Source organism: Balaenoptera acutorostrata, chromosome 17 (genome assembly GCF_949987535.1).
Source record: "Balaenoptera acutorostrata chromosome 17, mBalAcu1.1, whole genome shotgun sequence".
Taxonomy (NCBI): domain Eukaryota; kingdom Metazoa; phylum Chordata; class Mammalia; order Artiodactyla; family Balaenopteridae; genus Balaenoptera; species Balaenoptera acutorostrata.
In genome coordinates this window covers 71227882-71249029 of record NC_080080.1, presented here as the reverse complement: position 1 = coordinate 71249029, position 21148 = coordinate 71227882, and the positions used below count along the sequence as shown (strand labels likewise).

General features: G+C 38.4%; 1 protein-coding gene across 3 annotated transcripts in view; it reads left to right on the top strand.

Moving 5' to 3' along the window:
* Positions 1 to 21148, top strand: part of MTFR1 (mitochondrial fission regulator 1) — a 61432-nt gene that overhangs the window by 21641 nt on the left and 18643 nt on the right. For 2 of the 3 annotated variants that reach the window (XM_057532074.1, XM_057532075.1), the window contains exons 3-4: positions 793 to 891; positions 8619 to 8734. In XM_057532074.1, the coding sequence (XP_057388057.1) occupies positions 793 to 891; positions 8619 to 8734 (215 nt within the window). The remainder of the gene's footprint in view (positions 1 to 792; positions 892 to 8618; positions 8735 to 21148) is intronic. The other variant, XM_057532076.1, reaches the window with a different exon arrangement.

The window sequence follows — 21148 nt, the reverse complement described above, 5'->3', positions numbered from 1 at the left end:
TTGCTTTGGAGGTTTGTGTTTGTTTTTGCTTTAAGCATAGCATAATGTCCTCTGTGTATTATGATTTCATCTGAAAAATTCTGCTCATTAGGGTTATCACTAACCTATTTAGTACTTTTGTATAAATTAGGAAGACACCTTTCCCCTGAGACAAGGCCTCACAAGAAGATGTAGTACAACTGGATTTTGGCCCCCACTCACCCTTGGCCAGGCCTTCTTGTGTAGCAAACAAAATGCAGCATCCTGCATCGTACAAATTCAGATTCTGAACTTTGTACTGATTTGCATTTGTTTTGAAAGTCTATTATAAGTAGCTTGTAGTTTTGAAAAACTTATAGATAAAATTCTAAAAATATAGCAGAGGAGATAAAATAGTTTCCTCTGCAGAGTAGTATGAAAACCTAAAGAAAATAGATAAGAGTTTTTACTCCTAATATAATTATATTTTACAATTATTAGTAGGTCTTTTTTTCTTTTTTTTTTCCTTTTGGCCATGCTGCATGGCTTGTGGGATCAGATCCCCAACCAGGGATTGAGCCACCAGGGAACTTCCACTAGTTGTTCTTTTACATTTTTATATAATGCCTTACATTAAACTTTATTGCATTAGTAACAACCTGCTGTATATATTCTTTAATTTTTAATTGAGAAATATTAGCTCATTTCCCATAACATACAGAGCTTTGTGATCCCATAATTAATGTGTCAGCATGTCATGCAATTAATTGTCCAGTGCTTTCTATTAACAGTTCTGTAAGTCTTGTAATTAAACTTTTGGTTTTTCCTACTTAGGTACTTTGGTCTGGGAAGCCATATGGTTCATCTCGAAGTATCGTAAGGAAAATTGGTACTAATTTATCTCTGATTCAGTGTCCAAGAGTTCAGTTTCAGGTACTGTATTTTATATATTTCAAATTTTATATTAATATGTACATTGGTGATGTAAATAGGCCAGACAGCTTTAAAAGTACTTTTTGAACCTCTCCCCACTATTGATGCTGCTATCAATAAAATAAAAGAGGATAAAAACCACGGTAAAGTCTTTCTAATTTTAGTTCCTCTGTGAAGTGATTATTCAAGCTCTGTAAGACATTTATCCTTAAGAATACATACGCAGACTTAGAAGCATATAATAAGCCAAGCAGTTGTTAATTCCCAGGTGACCTTGAGCATTGTCTTCTAGCACCAAATCAGGAGTAGCTCAACTCTGCTTGGAGATAAGTTCCTATTTTCTTGATTTGGGTTTTTGTTCCTTACGGGTGTTTTAGTGTGAGACATGTATCACATAGCTTTATTCTTGTTTTTCAGTAATTCTCTACAGTAGTAATAAGAAAATCTTTTAGTTCAGCATTTAAGTATATAAAGTTCAGCAGATAATCTATACCAATTTTAAATAATAGATTAGCATGTGAAATGTGGAAGATAAGTTTAAATCATAATTCAAAAGGTCAAAAGTGCCCCTGCGAGCTTATTAGATGTCTTACTTATAAATCACTCCTCCTTGTAGAGAGAGTTAAAAATCTGTTTCTAAGTAAGTGGTAGAAATTAGCATTTGTTCAGGTTGACTAACAAGGTTGGTCATTGTTATGCCCACTTGCAGATTGACTGGCAAGACCTTTGTGCATCAATCTAGAGATTGACAGATTGGAACTTTCCAGAAGTAATTTTTATCAAATGATGGGCTTTTTAAAAAAATCAAAATAGAGAAACCTATGATAGTAATTCTCTCAAGCACAATTTCTGAGAATTCAGTTCACTGAGACACCAATTGCTGATTGCTTTATTTGCCAGTTTCCTTCAAATAACTATTGTGTTAACTAAGACTTAGTAACTTTTCTTCTGATTGCTCCATTCCATTAAAATTTTATCTATTTATCTGCTTAACCTAGTTGCAGGAGAACTTGCTTCAGCATTTGTGTTCACATGGCTAGAGATGTATGAAAGGACGTAGAGATAATCCAGCATTTTCTGGTAGCAACCCAAATCTGCCTTGACAGTCAGTGGGCCGAAGTACTAGGGCCAAGTGCGTTTTCTTGGCAGGATTCTCTTTCTCAATGTTATTAGTCACGTAGAAGCGTCTGAGCAGAATAAGAGTTTTAGGATTAGTACAGGAGCTGCATTTGAAAAAAGATAGATTAACATAAAGGAGAGGAGTAAGGTAAGAGAAATGTTGGTGACCTACTTGAGAATGTAGTAGAAAACAGAAGACATTTGTTTATAGTGAGATTTTTTACTTCCAGGCAGTTTTGTAGCATGCTGAGTCTTTTCAAATTCAGCATCAATCTTGAAGTGTTTTATCTGCTACTTATTTAGATATTTTAAATCTGCTATCATTCTTCTGTATCTTCTGTTTTTTTTAATTTAATTTTTTTTTTACTACATCTATCAGAAATATAAAAAATGTAGAGTCTTCAAAAAATATAAGGGATGCAGTTTAAGAGTAATAAAATTGACAATTCATTTTTGCTATTTTTTTGGCTTATTTGGAGGTTTGATATGGAATGTATTTGGACTGTCTAGGAGTCCAACATGAGTAAATACTGCTGTAGAAAGTCTGGAACTGGGGAACCACTGTGGGACCCAGGGAGGGAGACAAAAGTTGAAATAGATTAAACTTGAGAATGAGGTGTTCATGGGTCAATTCAGAAGCAGGAGTTAGTAGTCAAAGCCAGTCCTTTGTTGTCCTGGGTGATTTCACTGTCTTTTGGAACTTAGTCTCATATTTTCTTTTCTTCCTCTGCTCCTGTTGACTTTCACTTCTATTCCTTTTCTTGTACCCAGCACTCAATAGGCATCACCTCAAGTTGGCCGCCCTCACAACAGTTTCACCTCCAAAATCTTAAGCCTCAGTATGTTCCTTCTAAATCACACCATCTTTTCATTGTTGTCAGCTGACCCATATATCTGCAGACAAGTAAGACTCTCACATAAATGACGGGCAAGACAGGCATGTTACTTTGTGTTGTGAGGGTTAGACAAGATAATCCATGCAAAGCCCTGAATATCGTAACTGGTACATAATTAGTGCACAATAAAAGTATGCTAGTGGTGGGATTTTATTGTTATTGCCACCTTGCAGCAGAATAGCAGATTAACTTACTTGGTTGTCTAAGTGAACTCCCTGATTTTACAGATTGGATTTTTTTTACTTTTGGCCGTGCTGCTTGGCATGCGGGCTCTTAATTCCCCGACCAGGGATCAAACCCATGCCCCCTGCATTGGAAGCCTGGAGTCCTAACCACTGGACTGCCAGGGAATTCCCAAAAGTTTTGCCTTTTTTTAAACAAATTGGATTTCTGTATATTTATAGGTTCACAAATCAGAACACAGATCAGCACATTTATTTACACCTTCATCCAGTTAATGGGCCCAATGAATATTGGGCTGGGAAGAAAATGAGGTAATGAATGTTAAAGAAAACATATGAAAGCACTCAATGTTTCTTTGCTCTGTTTGTTGGAATGGAGTTCAGAGGTTTTGATTTGCAGTGGTTCTCAATACTGGCTGCATAATTAAATCACCAGGAGCTTTAAAAAATAAAATATCCATGCTCAGGCCCCATCCTCCAAGGCCCCAGCCTCCTCACAAAAACACTTATGGAACATATAAAGAATATAAGGTGTCATCCAAGGCTTACTAAATCTGAATTTCATATATTTGATTTTTTTTTCATTTGTTTTTTAAAACCTCTTCAGAAGCTTCTTATGCAGCCGAGGTTGAGAACTTCATTTACAGATTGTGTTTTAGTATTTTGCTAAAGAAAGTTTACAGCAGTAACATAATTATCTATTGGCAAATTATGAAAGTAATCACTAAAGCACCTTTGGGGTCATTTTTATAAATTTCAAATTTTATGAGTTAAAGAAAAACATGGAATTTAAGTGTGGCTTATTGGGGTAATAAATACTACACTTAGAAAAACCTAAGGCAAAAAAAAGTGCTCTTGCATACCATCAGATAAGGGGAGGGTGGGTACTCGGCCCTGTGCTATGGTAGTTTGAATCCCTGCTCAGTAACTGGCAGAACTCTGGGTAATTTAACCTGGATTACCTTTGTTTCCTGTGGAAACCCTGCCCCAGGCTGTTTTCTTGGATTGCTAGGAGTGATTGTTGGAATTGGTGGTGGAGGGAATGTTCTGTAACCAAACAAGTAATGAATAAGATTCTCACTAAAGTCCACACACTGTGACTAAAGGTGGAAGTAAAACAGCCGCCTGGCACGGGGCAGCCCATCTTTATTTAGCAAATCAACTTGAAATCCATGCATTCTGTTAGGTGCTGTTGGTCAGTGGTGAACCAAACAGACACAGTCTCTACCCTTACTGGGATATGGTTCAGTGGGAGAGGGATTAAACAAGGAAATATGCTAATAAACATAAAATTATAATTTGTACTAAGTGCAGTGAAGGAAAAATTGGTATAGCATGGGGAGACTAACAGTGGTGGTCTGGGAAGACGGCCCTGGAGGAATGACAATTAAGGATTAAAAAGAGCCAGCCCCTCAAAGAGTTAGGGAGAGGGATGGAGGTGGGTCAGTGTTGGCAGAGAGAACAATAAGTGCAGAGGTCCTGAGGCAAGACAGAAGTTACTGTTGAGGAACTAAGACAAGGCCCCTCTGTCAGGAGCTAGTGAGGTGGGAGACGTAGTGTGGTATCGTGGTCTTTGATGTCTGAGCCATCTGAGGATAAGTACCTGGATTTGTACTAAAATTCACTGTTAAACTTAATATTTTTCCCAGTTCCTGTCTGATGATCTGGACTCTGCTAGCATGTGATGTCATACTGTATGTGATGTCCATTTCTTGATATTTTTAGCTATAAAATGGCCTCAAAGGTAACTGAATCCAGATATATGCATTATGTTTTATAAATTTGGTAACATGGCGTAGTAATTTGAAGCCCAACTCAGTAAATAACTAATGTTTGTGATGTTTTATTCATTCTCAGTAATTGACTTCTTATAGACTTGTTTTTCCATGGGGATACTGTTACTTACCTTCCTAGGTTATTTTGAGAGATACACATTTCCTTCCCTCTTGTCTCTCTGGTCCTTTTTCTTCTCCCTGTTCTCCCCTCACCTTCCTTCCCTCCCCCCTTCTAGGTGTGTCATGAATAGGAAAGGTTAATAAATGCTCAATTTTTTTTAAAGTGACCACATTACTCAGCAATATTAGTGCCTGTCTCAGCTAGAATATTTGGTTTGGTGTTCTTTACTCAGGTATACCTCTTGGCCTATTGGTGTCACTGTATGTCACTATATTAAAATGCAGAAATTCTGCTTTTAGTTTTTCTTACTATGACAGGAATTGGTAGAAAAAGAGGAATAATTAAATCTGTAATTAAAAATCTAGAAGTTTTTTTACCGTGTTGCTTTTAAGAATACATGTTTTGCATTTGGCTGTAAACAAAAGGTGGTAAAATAGACTGAGTATATTTACTGTTACACCGTTTTTGGCAAGAAACTGAGAGAATCCTAGTTCCCAGTTCCAGTGTGTTTATTTTATGAAAAGTCACATGAGGACAAAGCGAGCTCTTCTAATATTTTATTCTAAGTATTTCAGCTTTTTTATAAGCTTTATATTTTTCTTTTATGCATTTTATTAAATAAATCAATTTCTTCAGTGTAGTTTTACATTATCAGAATATTTAAAATTACCTAAAATTACTTCAGTAAAATTCTTGAAATATAATTGAATCTTAGATAATTTAAATTGTTTCAAATGTTGATTTGAATTTCTTAAGATCAGTAAAAATACAGTGCTCTTACTGAATTTTGCTCTGAATGAAATGCTTTTCTTACTTTCTGAAAGGAATTTGGATACTGATAAATCAATAAGCACTAATTTTATTTTAAATTTTATAATGCCCTTGATATTGAAAAAAAAAATTTCTGTCGTTTTTTTTTTTTTCCCCCTACTAACAATAGCTGTGGTAGGACAGGACCTTGCTGGAACCTTCAGTAAGTTGACCTTTTCTTTTTCAAACTTCCCATCCATCATCCATGCATGTCAGTTGTGGTGTCTAAATCATACCTCCAAGGATTCCATGCCCTCAGTCCCCTTGCCTACACTGACCTCACCTAAACTAGTACTTTACTAAGTGAACTGTACTTCCTGTTTCATTCTTATGCTACTGAGTGCCCATTTCGGCAACAACTGAAGTGGCCTTTTAAAAAAAGATTAGATTTTTTTCAGTTTTATTTTGTTTTTTGTATGAGTGTCCCCAGGGACTTTGTTAGGCTTCTTTTTTGGTGGCATAAATCACTGTTATAATGTAGGTACGTGACTTAAATACTAAAACTACTTTGTTTTGTGGGGCAGGGTGTCAATTAGAAATGATACAGGTATTATCAATTCTGGAATTGGTTCTTGACAGTATCATTAACATTTTCATCTCATTGAGTACATGTTATAGACATGGTATTATTTCAGTGATTAAATATAATCAGTGCTCAGTAAGATTACAGGCTAAGTCCATGGAATAATTGGTTTTTGTTTTAAAGTTTGTGCAAAAAGCAACATTTCATGTTTAATATGCGAAGTGTTACAGATGTAAAATTGAGAAATATTGTATGATCTTTACATTATAAAATAAAATACTTGGAAAGGCTGTCACAGAATGGGTTTAACTTATATTTTTGAGTATTCTTAGAAAAGTATTTTCTTCCTTTTATGGGCAAAAATATCTGGGAAGAAAACAGCAATTTTTGTAGCTTTTATGGGAAGGTAAGAAGTCTTAAGGTCAAAACTAGATTTTTATTTATCTTAAATATACCTTTCTTCCTACCAACTAGTAAGTGTATTGGAACAAAATTTTATTTTCTAAATAAAGAGTTAGGTAACCAAATTGATCTTCATGAGCCAGCACCTTAAGGAAGGGACCATTCAGGTTTTACCTCTATGATTTGTCACTTGTACAAAACAGCCCATTCAACACTGTATCTTCTAGGAGCCTCCACAGAGCTTGGGGGGACCTTCCTGTTCCCGAATCTCCATGTAACCCACTTAGAATCTCCATTTTATAGTGTGACGGGAGTATTAATATACCATTCTGTTCTCAGTAATGGATAGAAACAGAATATTGCCAGATTCGCAGGCTCTTGAGACCAGATGGGGATGCCCAATTCATTTATATTATTTAGGTTGTACAAGATACCAATTTACTGAAAACTGTTGATTGACTTATTTAGATAAATTTCTGAAACGTATAAGGGAGAAGTAGAAAAATCTTCTTTTTGATTTTTCTTTGATCATATCCCTTGACAATGTACTTGCTGAAGGTTATACTTTTTTCCTCTTCTGACCACAGTTACTCCACTGTGTGCCTTAAAACACTGGTATTTTGAAAGCTTTTTCATCTTAATTCCGTTATTAGTTTTTTTGTTTTTGTTTTTGCCCAGGATTAAGTTCTTAAATCTCTACTCTTCTAATATACTTGTTTTCTTTCTTGCCTGTACCCCTGTCCTTCCCAAAAGCCATAATTTAAGGCATTTTAAATACTTGATATTCTTAGTATCTTGTTGTTAAAATGTCAGTTTTCTAATACTATTCTATGAAGTTGATAATGTTGGGTAATTATGATATCTGAATGCGTGCACATACCAGTAACCAATATGTTCAGTTAAAATTTTATTCATAATGTTAAAGATATATTATTTAAAAATTTTAACCATATTAGTATTATGTGTTTGTAGGGTATATTTTATAGTTGAGGAACAAGTATTATTTAAGTGTAGCTTCCAAAAGCTTCATCTGGCAATGATAATAGTAAGAAGGTTCAAACAAAGCATGGGTTACTGTAGAAGCTTTCTGATAAATACATGTAAATCTCTTTGGCCTCTTAAACATTTTTCTTCAATTAAAAAGTCTGCATTTTCTTTTTTATTTAAACCTTACTTCAACTTGTAGGAAGTATTACATTAATCTGATAACAATTATTCATTAGCCATCTGGCAATATTCTTATAACAAAACTTAAATTTAATTCAATTAAGTTATTTTTCCATTTTTTGAAGGTCAATTTCAGAACTTGCACGCTTTTTCTTGGTTATATTTATTTCAGAATATTCTGTTCCTTCTCTAGGTGTTTAAGGTGAGCTAGAGAATTCTGTTCTACTGCTATTTGTATTTTTGGTTCTTTAATATAGTTAATACTTTAATTTAAAAATCAAGAGATCTAATGATATTTGAACATGTATTTTCATTATTGTAACAGTGTATCTATATAATATCCATTTAAAAATATTCCCAGATTTAGCACAAGTTGGTCACTATACTTTTTACTAAGTCTCTTCAGAAAAGAACTGATTTTATAATGTTTAAATTCTAAAAATTTTCTTAATGTTTTAGGATGAACAGGGGTTTTTGTTTTTTTTTAACGAGTCTCATTTGACCTGTAAAATAAAAATTGAATGAGTTAAATTATAATTCAGAGATCGCATGCACTATTAAACAACAGTGTGACATAACTAAAGGTCTCTTTCGTGGAGACCTTCAACGGAAATGCTAGAAACTGTCCATGTGTTTGTAATGCTAGAGCTGGTGATTTTCCTTAGGTAATAAAACGTTTTATTCTACCATTTTGGTGCTAGATGAAGAACTTTCCCTATTTGTAACTTACAGCTTACCAGCCCTACAACAGGGTGGAGCCCCAGCCAGCCAGGAGGGGATGCAGTGGTGTCTTTTGCCGATGTTGGATGGGTAGCCAGAGAAGAAGGAGCGTGTTTAACAAGACGAAGGTCAGTCTGGATGGCTTATCAGAGCTGAGATGCGGTATTTAGTATTTTAAGATGATACATTGGAATCACCTTCTTATTAGGCATCAAGGATACATAGATAAAATAAGACACAGTCCCAGCTTTCCAAGAATACTTGGAAATACTTGCTAGAGGAGATTACAAAAGGAAATCAATAATAGCGATACTGGAAAGAGTACTAAATAAATACAGAAGGCCACTGTGGGATGCGAGGTTCAGCAAGGCGTCTCAGGGGGAGGGGATGATAGAGCTGAGTGCTGGGGGGCAGTAGGAGCCACTCAACTAGGAAGGCTGTATTCCAGGTAAAGTGAATGTGATTAAAGGTACTAATCAGGAGGCCACATGGCATGTTCAGGAAACTCCAAATGGCTCCATGAGGCTAGAGAGTAGCAGAGAAGGGTAGGCTGTAGGAGATGAATATGGAAAGTAGGTCGAGGTTAAAAGGTCATACATGTTAGGCTAAGAAGTTTACACTTTTTCCTGAAAGCACTGTAGAGCGATGGAAGAAATTTAAGCATCATAGTAATATTATCAAGTTTGTATTTTAGTTAAATTTCCTTGTAAACAGTGTAAAGAATAGAAGGGAGCCAAGTCAGGAAATAGGCTAAATAAGAGATGATAAGAGTTTGACTAAATTAAGAAACCGACAGAGAAGGCATGGAGAAAAAGGACAAAATCAAGAGATACTGAGAAGAATTTTAAACTTTTTTAAGAAACTTTTTGGGTATTGGGGTTGAGAAGGGAAGAGTCTAGGATAACTCCCAGGTTTCTGGCTAGGATATGAGAATGGTGGAACAATTAATAAGAATCTAGGAAAACAGATTTCTTTCTGGTGGGTGGGAGTTAGAGGTAGTCCAATGTGGAATATGCTGTGTTTGAGCTTCCTGTGGGACATTGACATAGCTCTGGAGACAGTTTATGTAGCTAGATATTGATAAAGAATGCTTGCACTTCAACATGTGGATAGAATGGCTGGTACCCAGAGTACTCAAGGAGCATATATAAGACATGAAGAGCATTTGTATCCTGGATAAAGCTGGCATTTGGGAGTAAATCAGGAGAAAAAAAAAAAAGAAGAAAAGAGAATGAAGAGACTCCCCTACCTGCCAGAAGTAGCTCAAGAGGCAGAAGGAGAACCAGCAGAGAGTGTTGTCATGGAAGCAGAGGTAGGAGAGCTTCAGGGAAGTAGAGTAAACTTCCATCAGTGTCAGATACTTAGAGGCTAGGTAAACCAAAAACCTAGCAAGTTTCCATTTTGTTTTGCAGTTGAAAGATTATCATTGACTTTTAGCAAGAGAGTAATTTCATTTGAGTGGTATTAGATGAATAAAATAAGAATTAAGTAATCCACGAGCAAAGAAGGAATTTGATTTGAATGACAAGTAGGAGTGAGGACATAGCAGTAGAGGAACAGACCAGATTATTGCAGGATTAGCAGGTAAAGAGCCTTTCTTTTGTAAGATGTTTATTTTTTTGATTAAACTTTTTGAGATAATTGTAGATTCTTCACATGCAGTTTACAAGAAAGAATACAGAAGCATTTCCTGTACCCTTTACCCAGTTTTCTCCAGTGGTAACATCCTGCAAAACATGGTACACTATCACAACTAGGATATTGACACTGGTTAAGTCAAGATGCAGAACATTTCCATACTACAAGAACCCCTCCTGTGGCCCTGTTATGGCCACACCCACTTCACTTCCACCTCCAACCCCTCCTTAATGGCAACCACTTATCTCTTCTCCATTTTCACAATTTTGTCATTTCAAGATAGTAATATAAATTGAATCATACAATATACAGCCTTTTGGGACTGGCTTTTTTCACTAAGCATAATCTCTAGTGATTCACCCAAATTGCTGTGTGTATCAGCAGTTCCTTCCCTTTTAGTACTGAGTAGTATTCCTTCGTATGGATGGACCACAGTTTGTTTAGCCATGCACCAGTTGATGGACATCCGGATTGATTCCAGTCTTGGCTTTTGTAAGTAAAGTTAATGTAAATGTGTACAGGATTTTGAGCTAGCATAAGTTTTCATTTCTCCGGAATAAATGCCAATGAGGGCAATTGTTGGTTCATATGAGTCATAAGGTAGTTGCATGTTTAGTTTTAAAGAAACTGACACACTGTTTTCCAGAATGGCTGTATTATTTTACATTCCCACCAGCAGTGTATGGCTAAGCCAGCTTCTCTGCTTCCTCACCAGCATTTGATGATGTTACTTTTTTCCTTTTTTTTTTTTTTTTTTTTTGCCATTGTAATAGGTGTGTATTGTGCATCTCATGATTTTAATCTGTGTTTCCTTATTGGCTAATAATGTTGAACATCGTTTCATATGTTTGCCGTCTTCATATGCTTTTGAATAAAATGTCTCTTCATGTCTTTTGCCCATTTTCTAATTGGGTTTTCTTTTGTGAGTTCTTTATATATGCTAGATATGAGTCATTTTTCAGATATGTGGGTTTGTAAACATTTTCTCCCAAATGTAGGGCAAGTAGGACAAGTTAAATCTTATATTTTCATCTATTTAACAGGGTCTTTCACAGAGCAAAAGTTTTATATTTTAATTCGTTCGTTTTTCCCTTTTACGGATCATGTTTTTGGTGTCAGTGTAAGAACTCTGTGCCTATGTTAGATCCTTTGGATTTTCTCCTGTTTTTGTTTTTTTCAAGTTCATAGTTTTATGTTTTACAATTAGGTCTCTGATTGTTTGTCTGGTTTTGGTGTCAGAGTAATACTAGCTTCAAAAAATGAAGCTATCTATTTTCTGAAGAGATTGTATAGAACTGGTGTTAATTCTTTAAACATTTAGGAGAATTATCCAGTGAACCATCTGGACCTGTTGATTTCTTTTTGGTGAGATTTATTTATGTATGTATGTATGTATGTATTTATTTTATTATTATTATTATTTTCACAGAAAGGCATTTTATTTTAAACATAGCAGTGTGTACCTGTCAATCCCAAACTCCCAATCTATCCCTCCCTCCCACCCTTCCCCACTGATAACCGTAAGTTCATTCTCTAAGTCTGTGAGTCTGTTTCTGTTTTATAAGTTCATTTGTCTCATTTTAGATTTTGCATATAAGCGATATCATATGATATTAAGTGAAGTAAGCCAGACAGAGAAAGACAAATATCATATCTTTCTCTGTCTGACTTACTTCACTTAGTATGATAATCTCCAGGTCCATCTATGTTGCTGAAAATGGCATTATTTTATTCTTTTTATGGCTGAGTAATATTCCATTGTATATATGTACCACATCTTCTTTATCCATTCATCTGTCGATGGACATTTAGGTTGCTTCCATGTCTTGGCTATTGTAAACAGTGCCTGCAGTGAACATTGGGGTGCATGTATGTTTTTCCCTGGATATATGCCCAGGAGTGGGATTGCTGGATCTTATGGTAGCTCTATTTTTAATTTTTTTTAAGGAACCTCCATACTGTTCTCTATATTGGCTGTACCAATTTACATTCCCACCAACAGTGTAAGAGGGTTCCCTTTTCTCCACACCCTCTCCAAGCTTTCATTTATTGTTTGCAGATTTTTTGATTGATGGCCATTATGACTGGTGTGAGGTGATATCTCATTGTAGTTTTGATTTGCATTTCTCTAATAATTAGTGATGTTGAGCATCTTTTCATGTGCTTCTTGGCCATCTGTATGTCTTCTTTGGAGAAATGTCTTCTTAGGTCTTCTGCCCATTTTTCGATTGGGTTGGGTGTTTTTTTGTATTTTGAGCTGCATGAACTGCTTGTATATTTTGGATACTACCTTTCTGGTTGCTTCGTTTGCAAATATTTTCTCCCATTGTGTGGGTTGCCTTTTTGTTTTGTTCATGGTTTCCTTTGCTGTACAAACACTTTTGAGTTTAATTAGGTCCCATTTGTTTATTTCTGTTTTTATTTCTGTTACTCTGGGAGACTGATTGAAAAAGATATTGCTGTGCAATTTATGTCAAAGGGTGTTCTGCCTATGTTTTCCTCTAAGAGTTTTATAGTGTCTGGCCTTACATTTAGGCCTTTAATCCATTTTGAGTTTATTTTTGTGTATGGTGTTAAAGAATGTTCTATTAATATAGTCAGAACTGGTTTTTTTTTTGGTTAATGTTTGCATAATATATCTTTTTCTATTCTTTTACTTTCATCCTGCTGTTAGTATTTGCCTTATATTTTGAGATGCTTTTATGTTGGGTGCATATATATTTACAATTGTTATATCTTCTTGGATTGATCCCTTGATAATTATGCAGTGTCCTTCTTTGTCTCTTGTGACAGACTTTATGTTAAAGTCTATTTTGTCTAATAAGAGTATTTCTACTCCAGCTTTCTTTTGATTTCCATTTGTGTGGAATATCTTTTTCTATCCCCTCACTTTTAGTCCATATGTGTCCCTAGGTCTGAAGTGGGTCTCTTGTACACAGTATATTATATGGGTCTTGTTTTTGTATCCATTCAGCCAGTCTGTGTCTTTTGGTTGGAGCATTTAATACATTTACATTTAAGGTAATTACTGATACATATGTTCTTATTGTCATTTTGTTAATTGTTTTGGATTTGCTTTTGTAGTTCTTTTTTCTTCACTTCTTTTTTTTTGTTCTCTTGTGATTTGATGACTATCTTCAGTGTTATGTTTGGATTCCTCTTTCTTTTTTGTGTGTATATCTATTGTAGATTTTTGGTTTGTGGTTACTATGAGGGTTTGGTATAGCAAAACCTCATAGTATGTGTATACAAGATTGTTTTAAGTTCCTGCTCTCTTATTTCAAATGCATTACCAATATCCTGCATTTGTACTGTCCTCAAGAGTACTAGCTTTGATATCATATTTGTGTGTGGATGATTTCCTACCTTTATTGTATTTTTACCTTCACTGGTGAGCTTTCCCATTAGTAATTTTCTTGTTTGTACTTGTGGCTTTTTCTTTTCCACCTAGGGAAGTTCCTTTAGCATTTGTTGTAAAACTGGTTTGGTGGTGGTGAATTCTGTTAGCTTTTGCTTGTCTGTAAAGCTTTTGATTTCTCTGTTGAATCTGAACGAGAGCCTTGCTGGGTGGAGTATCCTTGGTTGTAGGTTTTTCCCTTACATCACTTTAAGTATATTGTGCCACTTCCTTCTGGCCTGCAGTGTTTCTGCTGAAAAATCAGCTGATAACCTTATGGGGATTCCCTTGTATGTTATTTGTTGGTTTTCCCTTGTTGCTTTTAATATTAATATTTTCTCTGTGTCTTTAATATTTGTCAGTTTGATTAATATGTGTCTCGGTGTTCCTCCTTGGGTTTATCCTGAATGGGACTCTCTGTGCTTCCTGGACTTGGGTGATTGTTTCCTGTTCCATGTTAGGGAAGTTTTCAGTTTTATCTCTTCAAATATTTTCTTAGGCCCTTTCTCTCTCTCTCCTTCTGGGATCTCTATAATGTGAATGTTGGTGTGTTTAATGTTGTCCCAGGGGTCTCTTAAACTGTCCTCATTTCTTTTCATTCTTTTTTCTTTATTCTGCTTTGCAGCAGTGATTTCCACCATTCTGTCTTCCAGCCCACTTATCTGTTCTTCTGCCTCATTTATTCTGCTATTGATTCCTTCTAGTGTATTTTTCATTTCAGTTATTGTTCAATTGCTTGTTTGTTCTTTACATCTTCTAGCTCTTTGTTAAGCATTTCTTGTATCTTCTGAGTCCATGCCTTCATTCTTTTTCTGAGATCTTGAATCATCTTTACTATCATTACTCTGAATTCTTTTCCAGGTAGATTGCCTATCTGCACTTAACTTAGTTGTTCTTCTGGGGTTTTATCTTGTTCCTTTGTCTGGAAAATATTCCTCTGCTGTCTCATTTTGTCAAACTTTCTGTGTTCACAGTCTCTGTTCTGCAGGCTGCAGGATTGTAGTTCTTTTGCTTCTGGTGTCTGCCCCCTGGTGGGTGAGGCTGGTCTAGAGGCTTGTGCAGGCTTCCTGGTTGGAGGGACTGGTGCCTGCCCACTGGTGGGTTTCTTGTGGGTAGGTGTCCCTCTCGCTGGTAGGGCCGTGTCAAAGGGTGTGTTTAAATGTGGCTGTGGGCTCAGAAAGACTTAGGCAGCCTGTCTGCTGATGTGTGTGGTGTGTTTTCACCCTGTTGGTTGTTTGGTCTGAGGTGTCCCAGCACTGAAGCCTACAGGCTGTTGGATGGCCCAAGACTTGGTGTCAAAATGGCAGCCTCCAGGAGAGCTCACGCTAATGAGTACTCCCTGGTACCTCTGTCACCAGTGTCCTTGTCTCCACAGTGAGCCACAGCCCTCCTTACCTCCCCAGGAGACCCTCTAAGACCAGCAGGTAGGTCTGGCCCAGGCTCCTCTGAAGTCATTGCTTTTTCCTTGGGTTCTGGTGCACACAAGACCTTGTGTGTGCCCTCCATGAGTAGGCTTTCTCTTTCCTCGAGTCCTGTGGAGTTCTTGCGATCAAGCCCTGCTGGGCTTCAAAGCGAAATCCTCAGGGGGCTCCTCCCAATGCCAGACCCCCAGACTAGGGAGCCTGACGTGGGGCTCAGAACTCTCACTCCTATGGGAGAACCTCTGCGATATAATTACTTTCCAGTTCGTGCGTTGCCCACCCGGTGGGTATGGGATTTGATTGTATCATGAATGCGCCCCTCCTGCCATTTTGCTGTGGCCTGTTCTTTGTCTTTGGATGTTGAATATCTTTTTTGGTAGGTTTCATGCTTTTTTGTCAATGGTTGTTCAGCAGTTAGTTGTGATTTTGGTGTTTTCGTGAGAGGAGGTGTGTTCAAGTCCTTCTACTCTGCCGTCTTGTCTCCTCGCCTGTCTGGGGCCCACAACGTGGTCGCAGTTGCTGTCCCGCTGCAATGTGGCCTCGTTGTTTGGCCACAGACTGGCCTGCCTTCGGCGCCCATCAGGCTGGAACTAAGCCCTGCCATTATTTTTTTAAAGTACTTTTTCAGCCTTGCTGTTTTTTTTTTTTTAAATTAATTAATTAATTTATTTATTTTTGGCTGTGTTGGGTCTTCATTTCTGTGCGAGGGCTTTCTCTAGTTGCGGCAAGTGGGGGCCACTCTTCATCGCGGTGCGCGGGCCTCTCACTGTCGCGGCCTCTCTTGTTGCAGAGCACAGGCTCCAGACGCATAGGCTCAGTAGTTGTGGCTCACGGGCCTAGTTGCTCTGTGGCATGTGGGATCTTCCCAGACCAGGGCTCGAACCCGTGTCCCCTGCATTGGCAGGCGGATTCTCAACCACTGCGCCACCAGGGAAGCCCAGCCTTGCCGTTTTACTCCTCTCCTTCTGGGACCCTGATGACACAATTATTAGATCTTCTGTGGTAGCCACACAGGTCACTGAGATTCTGCTCATGTTTTTTCCTAGTTGGTTCATTTTTTGTTTTCCAGATTGGATAATTTCTATTGTTCTGTCTCTAAGTTCACAGATTCTTCCCTCTGTCTTCTCCATTCTGCTTTTGTTCCTATCCGTTGTGTTTTTTATTTCAGTTATTTTACTTTTTGTTTTTTATAAATTTATTTATTTATTATTATTATTTTTGGCTGCATTGGGTCTTCGCTGCTGCACGCGGGCTCTCTCCAGTTGCTGTGAGCAGTGGCTTGTCCTGTTGCGGAGCATGGGCTCTAGGCACGCGGGCTTCAGTAGTCGTGGCTTGCGGGCTCAGCAGTTGTGGCACACGGGCTCAGTTGCTCCGTGGCGTGTGGGATCCTCCCGGACCAGGGCCCGAACCCGTGTCCCCTGCATTGGCAGGTGGACTTTTAACCACTGCGTTACCAGGGAAGTCTGTTATTTTACTTTTTGGTTCTAAAAGTTTTATTTGGTTCCCCACCCCCGCCCTTTTTTTTTTTGCTGAGACTATTATTTTCATTTGTTTCAAGGGTGCTGCTAAATGCTCATTGAAGCCGTTTTATTATAGCTGCTTTAAAATCTGTCAGATAATTCTAACATCTCTTGTCATCTCAGAGTTGGCGTCTATTGATTGTCTTTTTGCATTCAGTTTGTGTTCTTTTGGGTCTTGGCATGAAGAGTGATTTTATTGAAATCTAGATGTTTTGAGTATCTGGGACTTTGGATCTTATTTCAGCTTTTTCTTTTAGCCGGCTTTCAGTAATAGCAAGGGAGGAGTGGGTGCCACCTTGTTACTACCAGGTGGGAGCAGAAGCCCAGGTTTCCCGCTCGGCCTCCGTTCACCCCCAGGGCAGTGCTGCATATGACTGCTGGGCGGCGGCGGGTGCCCCAGCTCCCCACGAGGCCTCCTGGGGCACCACCTAGCAGATAGGGGAGGCTGCCTCATTGATGCTGGAGGGGGTGTAATTCTGCCCCCACCCTCCACCCCAGATTGTCTCCACTGTCTTACAGGGAGGTGGGTAAGTCCCTGCTTCCTCTGACACCGTCTTGCAGGGTTTGCGGCATCTCATTACAGCCTAGAAAGGAGGGAAGTTAGCCTTCGTTGCATGGTGGAGGTGGGGCCGCAGCGTTTCCTGTGATGTTGGCTGGAGTAGAGCAGCTATTTTATATAAGTTATCGATTGTGGGAGGCTGCCCCTTTCTTGGTCCTTTGGCTAAGAGAGCAGGCTTTTGTTGAGACTTTTTCCCCCTGCATCCATTGGCATTTCTGGGTTACCTGTTACTCTAGAGCCCGGTCTGGGATGTATGAGGTAAAAGGAAACTCAAGGAACTCCCTCCTATGCTGGGTTTTTTTGTTTTTTTTTTTCTTTTTCTTTTGGATCCCAAGGTCCAACTCAGTCTGCCTTCTCTCTGCCTGAAAGTCTTCCCTTTTTTTTTTTTTTTTGCACTTTTATTTTTCTTGTTTTTTTTTTTTAACTTTATTTTTCTGCTGCATTGTCTTTTTTAAAAATTAATTAATTAATTATTGGCTGCGTTGGGTCTTCATTGCTGTGCGTGGGCTTTCTCTAGTTGCAGCAAGCAGGGGCTACTCTTTGTTGCAGTGTGCAGACTTCTCACTGCAGTGGCTTCTGTTGTTGTGGAGCATGGGCTCTAGGCATGCAGACTCAGTAGTTGTGGTGCATGGGCTTAGTTGCTCTGTGGCGTGTGGGATCTTCCCAGACCAGGGCACGAACCCATGTCCCCTGCATTGGCAGGCGGATTCTTAACCACTGCACCAGCAGGGAAGCCCCTGCATTGGGTCTTTGTTGCTACATGCAGGCTTTCTCTAGTTGTGGCAAGTGGGGGCTACTCTTCGTTGCGGTGTGTGGGCTGCTCATTGCGATGGCTTCTCTTGTTGCGGAGCACGGGCTCTAGGTGTGCGAGCTTCAGTAGTTGTGGCACGTGGGCCCTACAGCATGCAGGCTTCAGTAGTTGTGGCATGTGGGCTCAGTAGTTGTGGCTCGCGGGCTCTAGAGCGCAGGCTCAGTAGTTGTGGCGCACGGGCTCAGTAGTTGTGGTGCACGGACTCAGTAGTTGTGGCACGTGGGCTTAGTTGCTCCACGGCATGTGGGATCTTCCCAGACCAGGGATCGAACCCGTGTCCCCTGCATTGGCAGGCGGATTCTTAACCACCAGGGAAGTCCGTAAGTCTTCTTACATTTGTTTTATATATGATGTCTAGAGATTATAGTTGTAGTTAGGAGGAAGAATAGTGAAAAGTTCATCTGCTCCATCTTCTTAGAAGAGTCTAAAGGGCTTTTAACACAAATGTCACGTTTGTACTTGATATGACATTATGGGGTAGCTGTTATGGGGATTGTGATTATAGAGTAATTGAGTTGGCATAATGGATTTGGATAATGGATTTTGTCTATGATGTTGAAAGTAATTGGCTAAAGGATCTTTGAAAAGGTGCCTGGAAGCATTCTAGGTAAAGATAATCTGAACCTGAACAAAGTGAGAAGGAAACAGAGGATACCCAGCCGGATTTGCGCAATGCTCTGGAGGAGGAAGTCGACAGACAGGTGGGAAGTGGCCCCAGAGTTCCAAGGTTAATGACATGGCCCATGTGACTAGAGAGATTGGGCAGACTTTTTGTTTTGCTGTGTGGTGCTATATCACCTTTTGCATCAGTTGTGATTAACTGTGGATGTGTATAATAAATCTAGATGGCTGGGAAAGGTACTCTCTGTTATGTTCCTGTGGCTGATATCCTGATAATCAGGCTGACACATCTAAGTCTCACCATCTTCCTAAGGACAGGAGCTTTGAGGAAGCTCTATTTGATCAGTTTCACATACCAGATAAAGTGTGTTTTGTACAGATTGATGAGATAGCAGATTTAGCATATCATGTATTTTAATCAGTAGGACAAAATAGAAGGATGAAAGTTGGTGTAATTTTACTTTGTCTTGACAATTATTTAATACTAGTACTCTTACCAGGCAGTTTGAGTCTTTTTTCATCTGTCATTTTGATATTAACTGCATTTCCATGGCAATTTTTTATAGCTTAAACTTGTAACTTAACTCATAACTGTAACTTAAATCTTAAAAACATAATATGAAGTAGAGTACTTTGAAGATTTATATATTGCCATTTGAGTGTTTCCCTGCCTGTCACATTTATATTTATATGAATGCCAAAGCTATTCAATGTATTTGTTTCTTATTTCTCCCTTGAAATTTGTTGACAGCATTTCTGTAACTGTTGGTTACAATGTTACGGTATTATCTCTCTGGGAAAGTGGCATACACATGAGTCCTTAATTGGTCATTGTACAGTTGATTTTTTTTTTTTTCAAATACACTGAACTTCAGTTTTTTCATCTCTAAATTGGAAGTACCAATACCTACTTCGAGAGGAGAATTTTGAAAGATAACATGAGAAAACTAATAGGACAGTGGCATGCACAAGTAAGTCCTCATTTTTTTTCTGTTCTGTACACGTTTTCATTTCCCTTTAAATTAACAGAATGGCCTCAGAATTGGAAAGAAATCTTCATTTTTATAAGAAGCATTGAGATCCTTTGAAAGAATCAGTATAACTGATAGTCTTGTCTCAGATAATTAACTTGTTCTCTTTCATAATAGTAGCCTATGGAGAATGTGTGGTCTTTGGACATAGACACAGCATAACATTTGCACTATGTGTGATGAAATTAAAGACTATAATCTCTGTGGCTTCTAGCAGACATCATAGGCATTGCCATCAAGTTTTGTGTTTTTTTTTTTTTAAATAAATTTATTTTATTTATTTTTGGCTGTGTTGGGTCTTTGTTCCTGCACGCGGGCTTTCTCTAGTTGCGTCAAGCGGGGGCTGCTCTTCGTTCTGGTGTGCAGGCTTCTCACTGCAGTGGCTTCTCTTGTTGCGGAGCATGGGCTCTAGGCCCACGTGTTTCAGTAGTTGTGGCTCGCAGGCTCTAGAGTGCATGCTCAATAGTTGTGGTGCACAGGCTTAGTTGCTCCATGGCATGTGGGATCTTCCCAGACCAGGGCTCGAACCCGTGTCCCATGCATTGGCAGGCGGATTCTTAACCACTGTGCCACCAGGGAAGCCCCTGTCATCAAGTTTTTGATTGCTTTTGGAGTAGAACATTTTTAAAAATTATTTATTTTTTAATTGATGTATAGTTGATTTACAATGTGTTAATTTCTGCTATATAGCGAAGTGATTCAGTTACACATATACATATTCTTTTTTACATTCTTTTCCATTATGGTTTGTCCCAGGATATTGAATATAGTTCCCTGTGCTATACCATAGGACCTTGTTGTTTATCCATTCTATATATACCAGTTTGTATCTGCTAACCCCAAATTCCCACTCCATCCCTTCCTTACCCCCTCTCCCCCTTGGCAACCACAAGTCTGTTCTCTTGTGAGTCTGTTTCTGTTTCATAGATAGTTCATTTGTGTCATATTTTAGATTCCATGTATAAGTGATATGGTATTTGTCTATCTCTTTCTGACATACTTCACTTAGTGTGATAACCTCTAGGTCCACCCATTTTGCTGCAAATGGCATTATTTCATTCTTTTTTTATGGCTGAGTAGTATTCCATTGTATATATATACCACATCTTTTTTATCCATTCATCTGTTGATGGGCATTTAGGCTGTTTCCATGTCTTGACTATTGTGAATAGTGCTGCTATGAACATAGGGGTGCATGTATCTTTTTGAATTAGAGTTTTCTCTGGATATATGCCCAGGAGTGGCATTGCTGGATCATGTGTCAGCTCTATTTTTAGTTTTTTAAGGAACTTCCATACTGTTTTACGTAGTGGCTGCACCAGTTTACATTCCCACCAACAGTGTAGGAGGGTCCCCTTTTCTCCACACCCTCTCCAGCATTTATGTATGTATGTATGTATGTATGTATGTATTTATTTATTTTTGACTGTGTTGGGTGTTAGTTGCAGCACGCGGGCTTCTCTCTAGTTGTGGCGTGCGGGCTCCAGGGAGCATGGACTATATAGTTTGGGGCACACAGCCTCTCTCATTGAGGCACGCAAGCT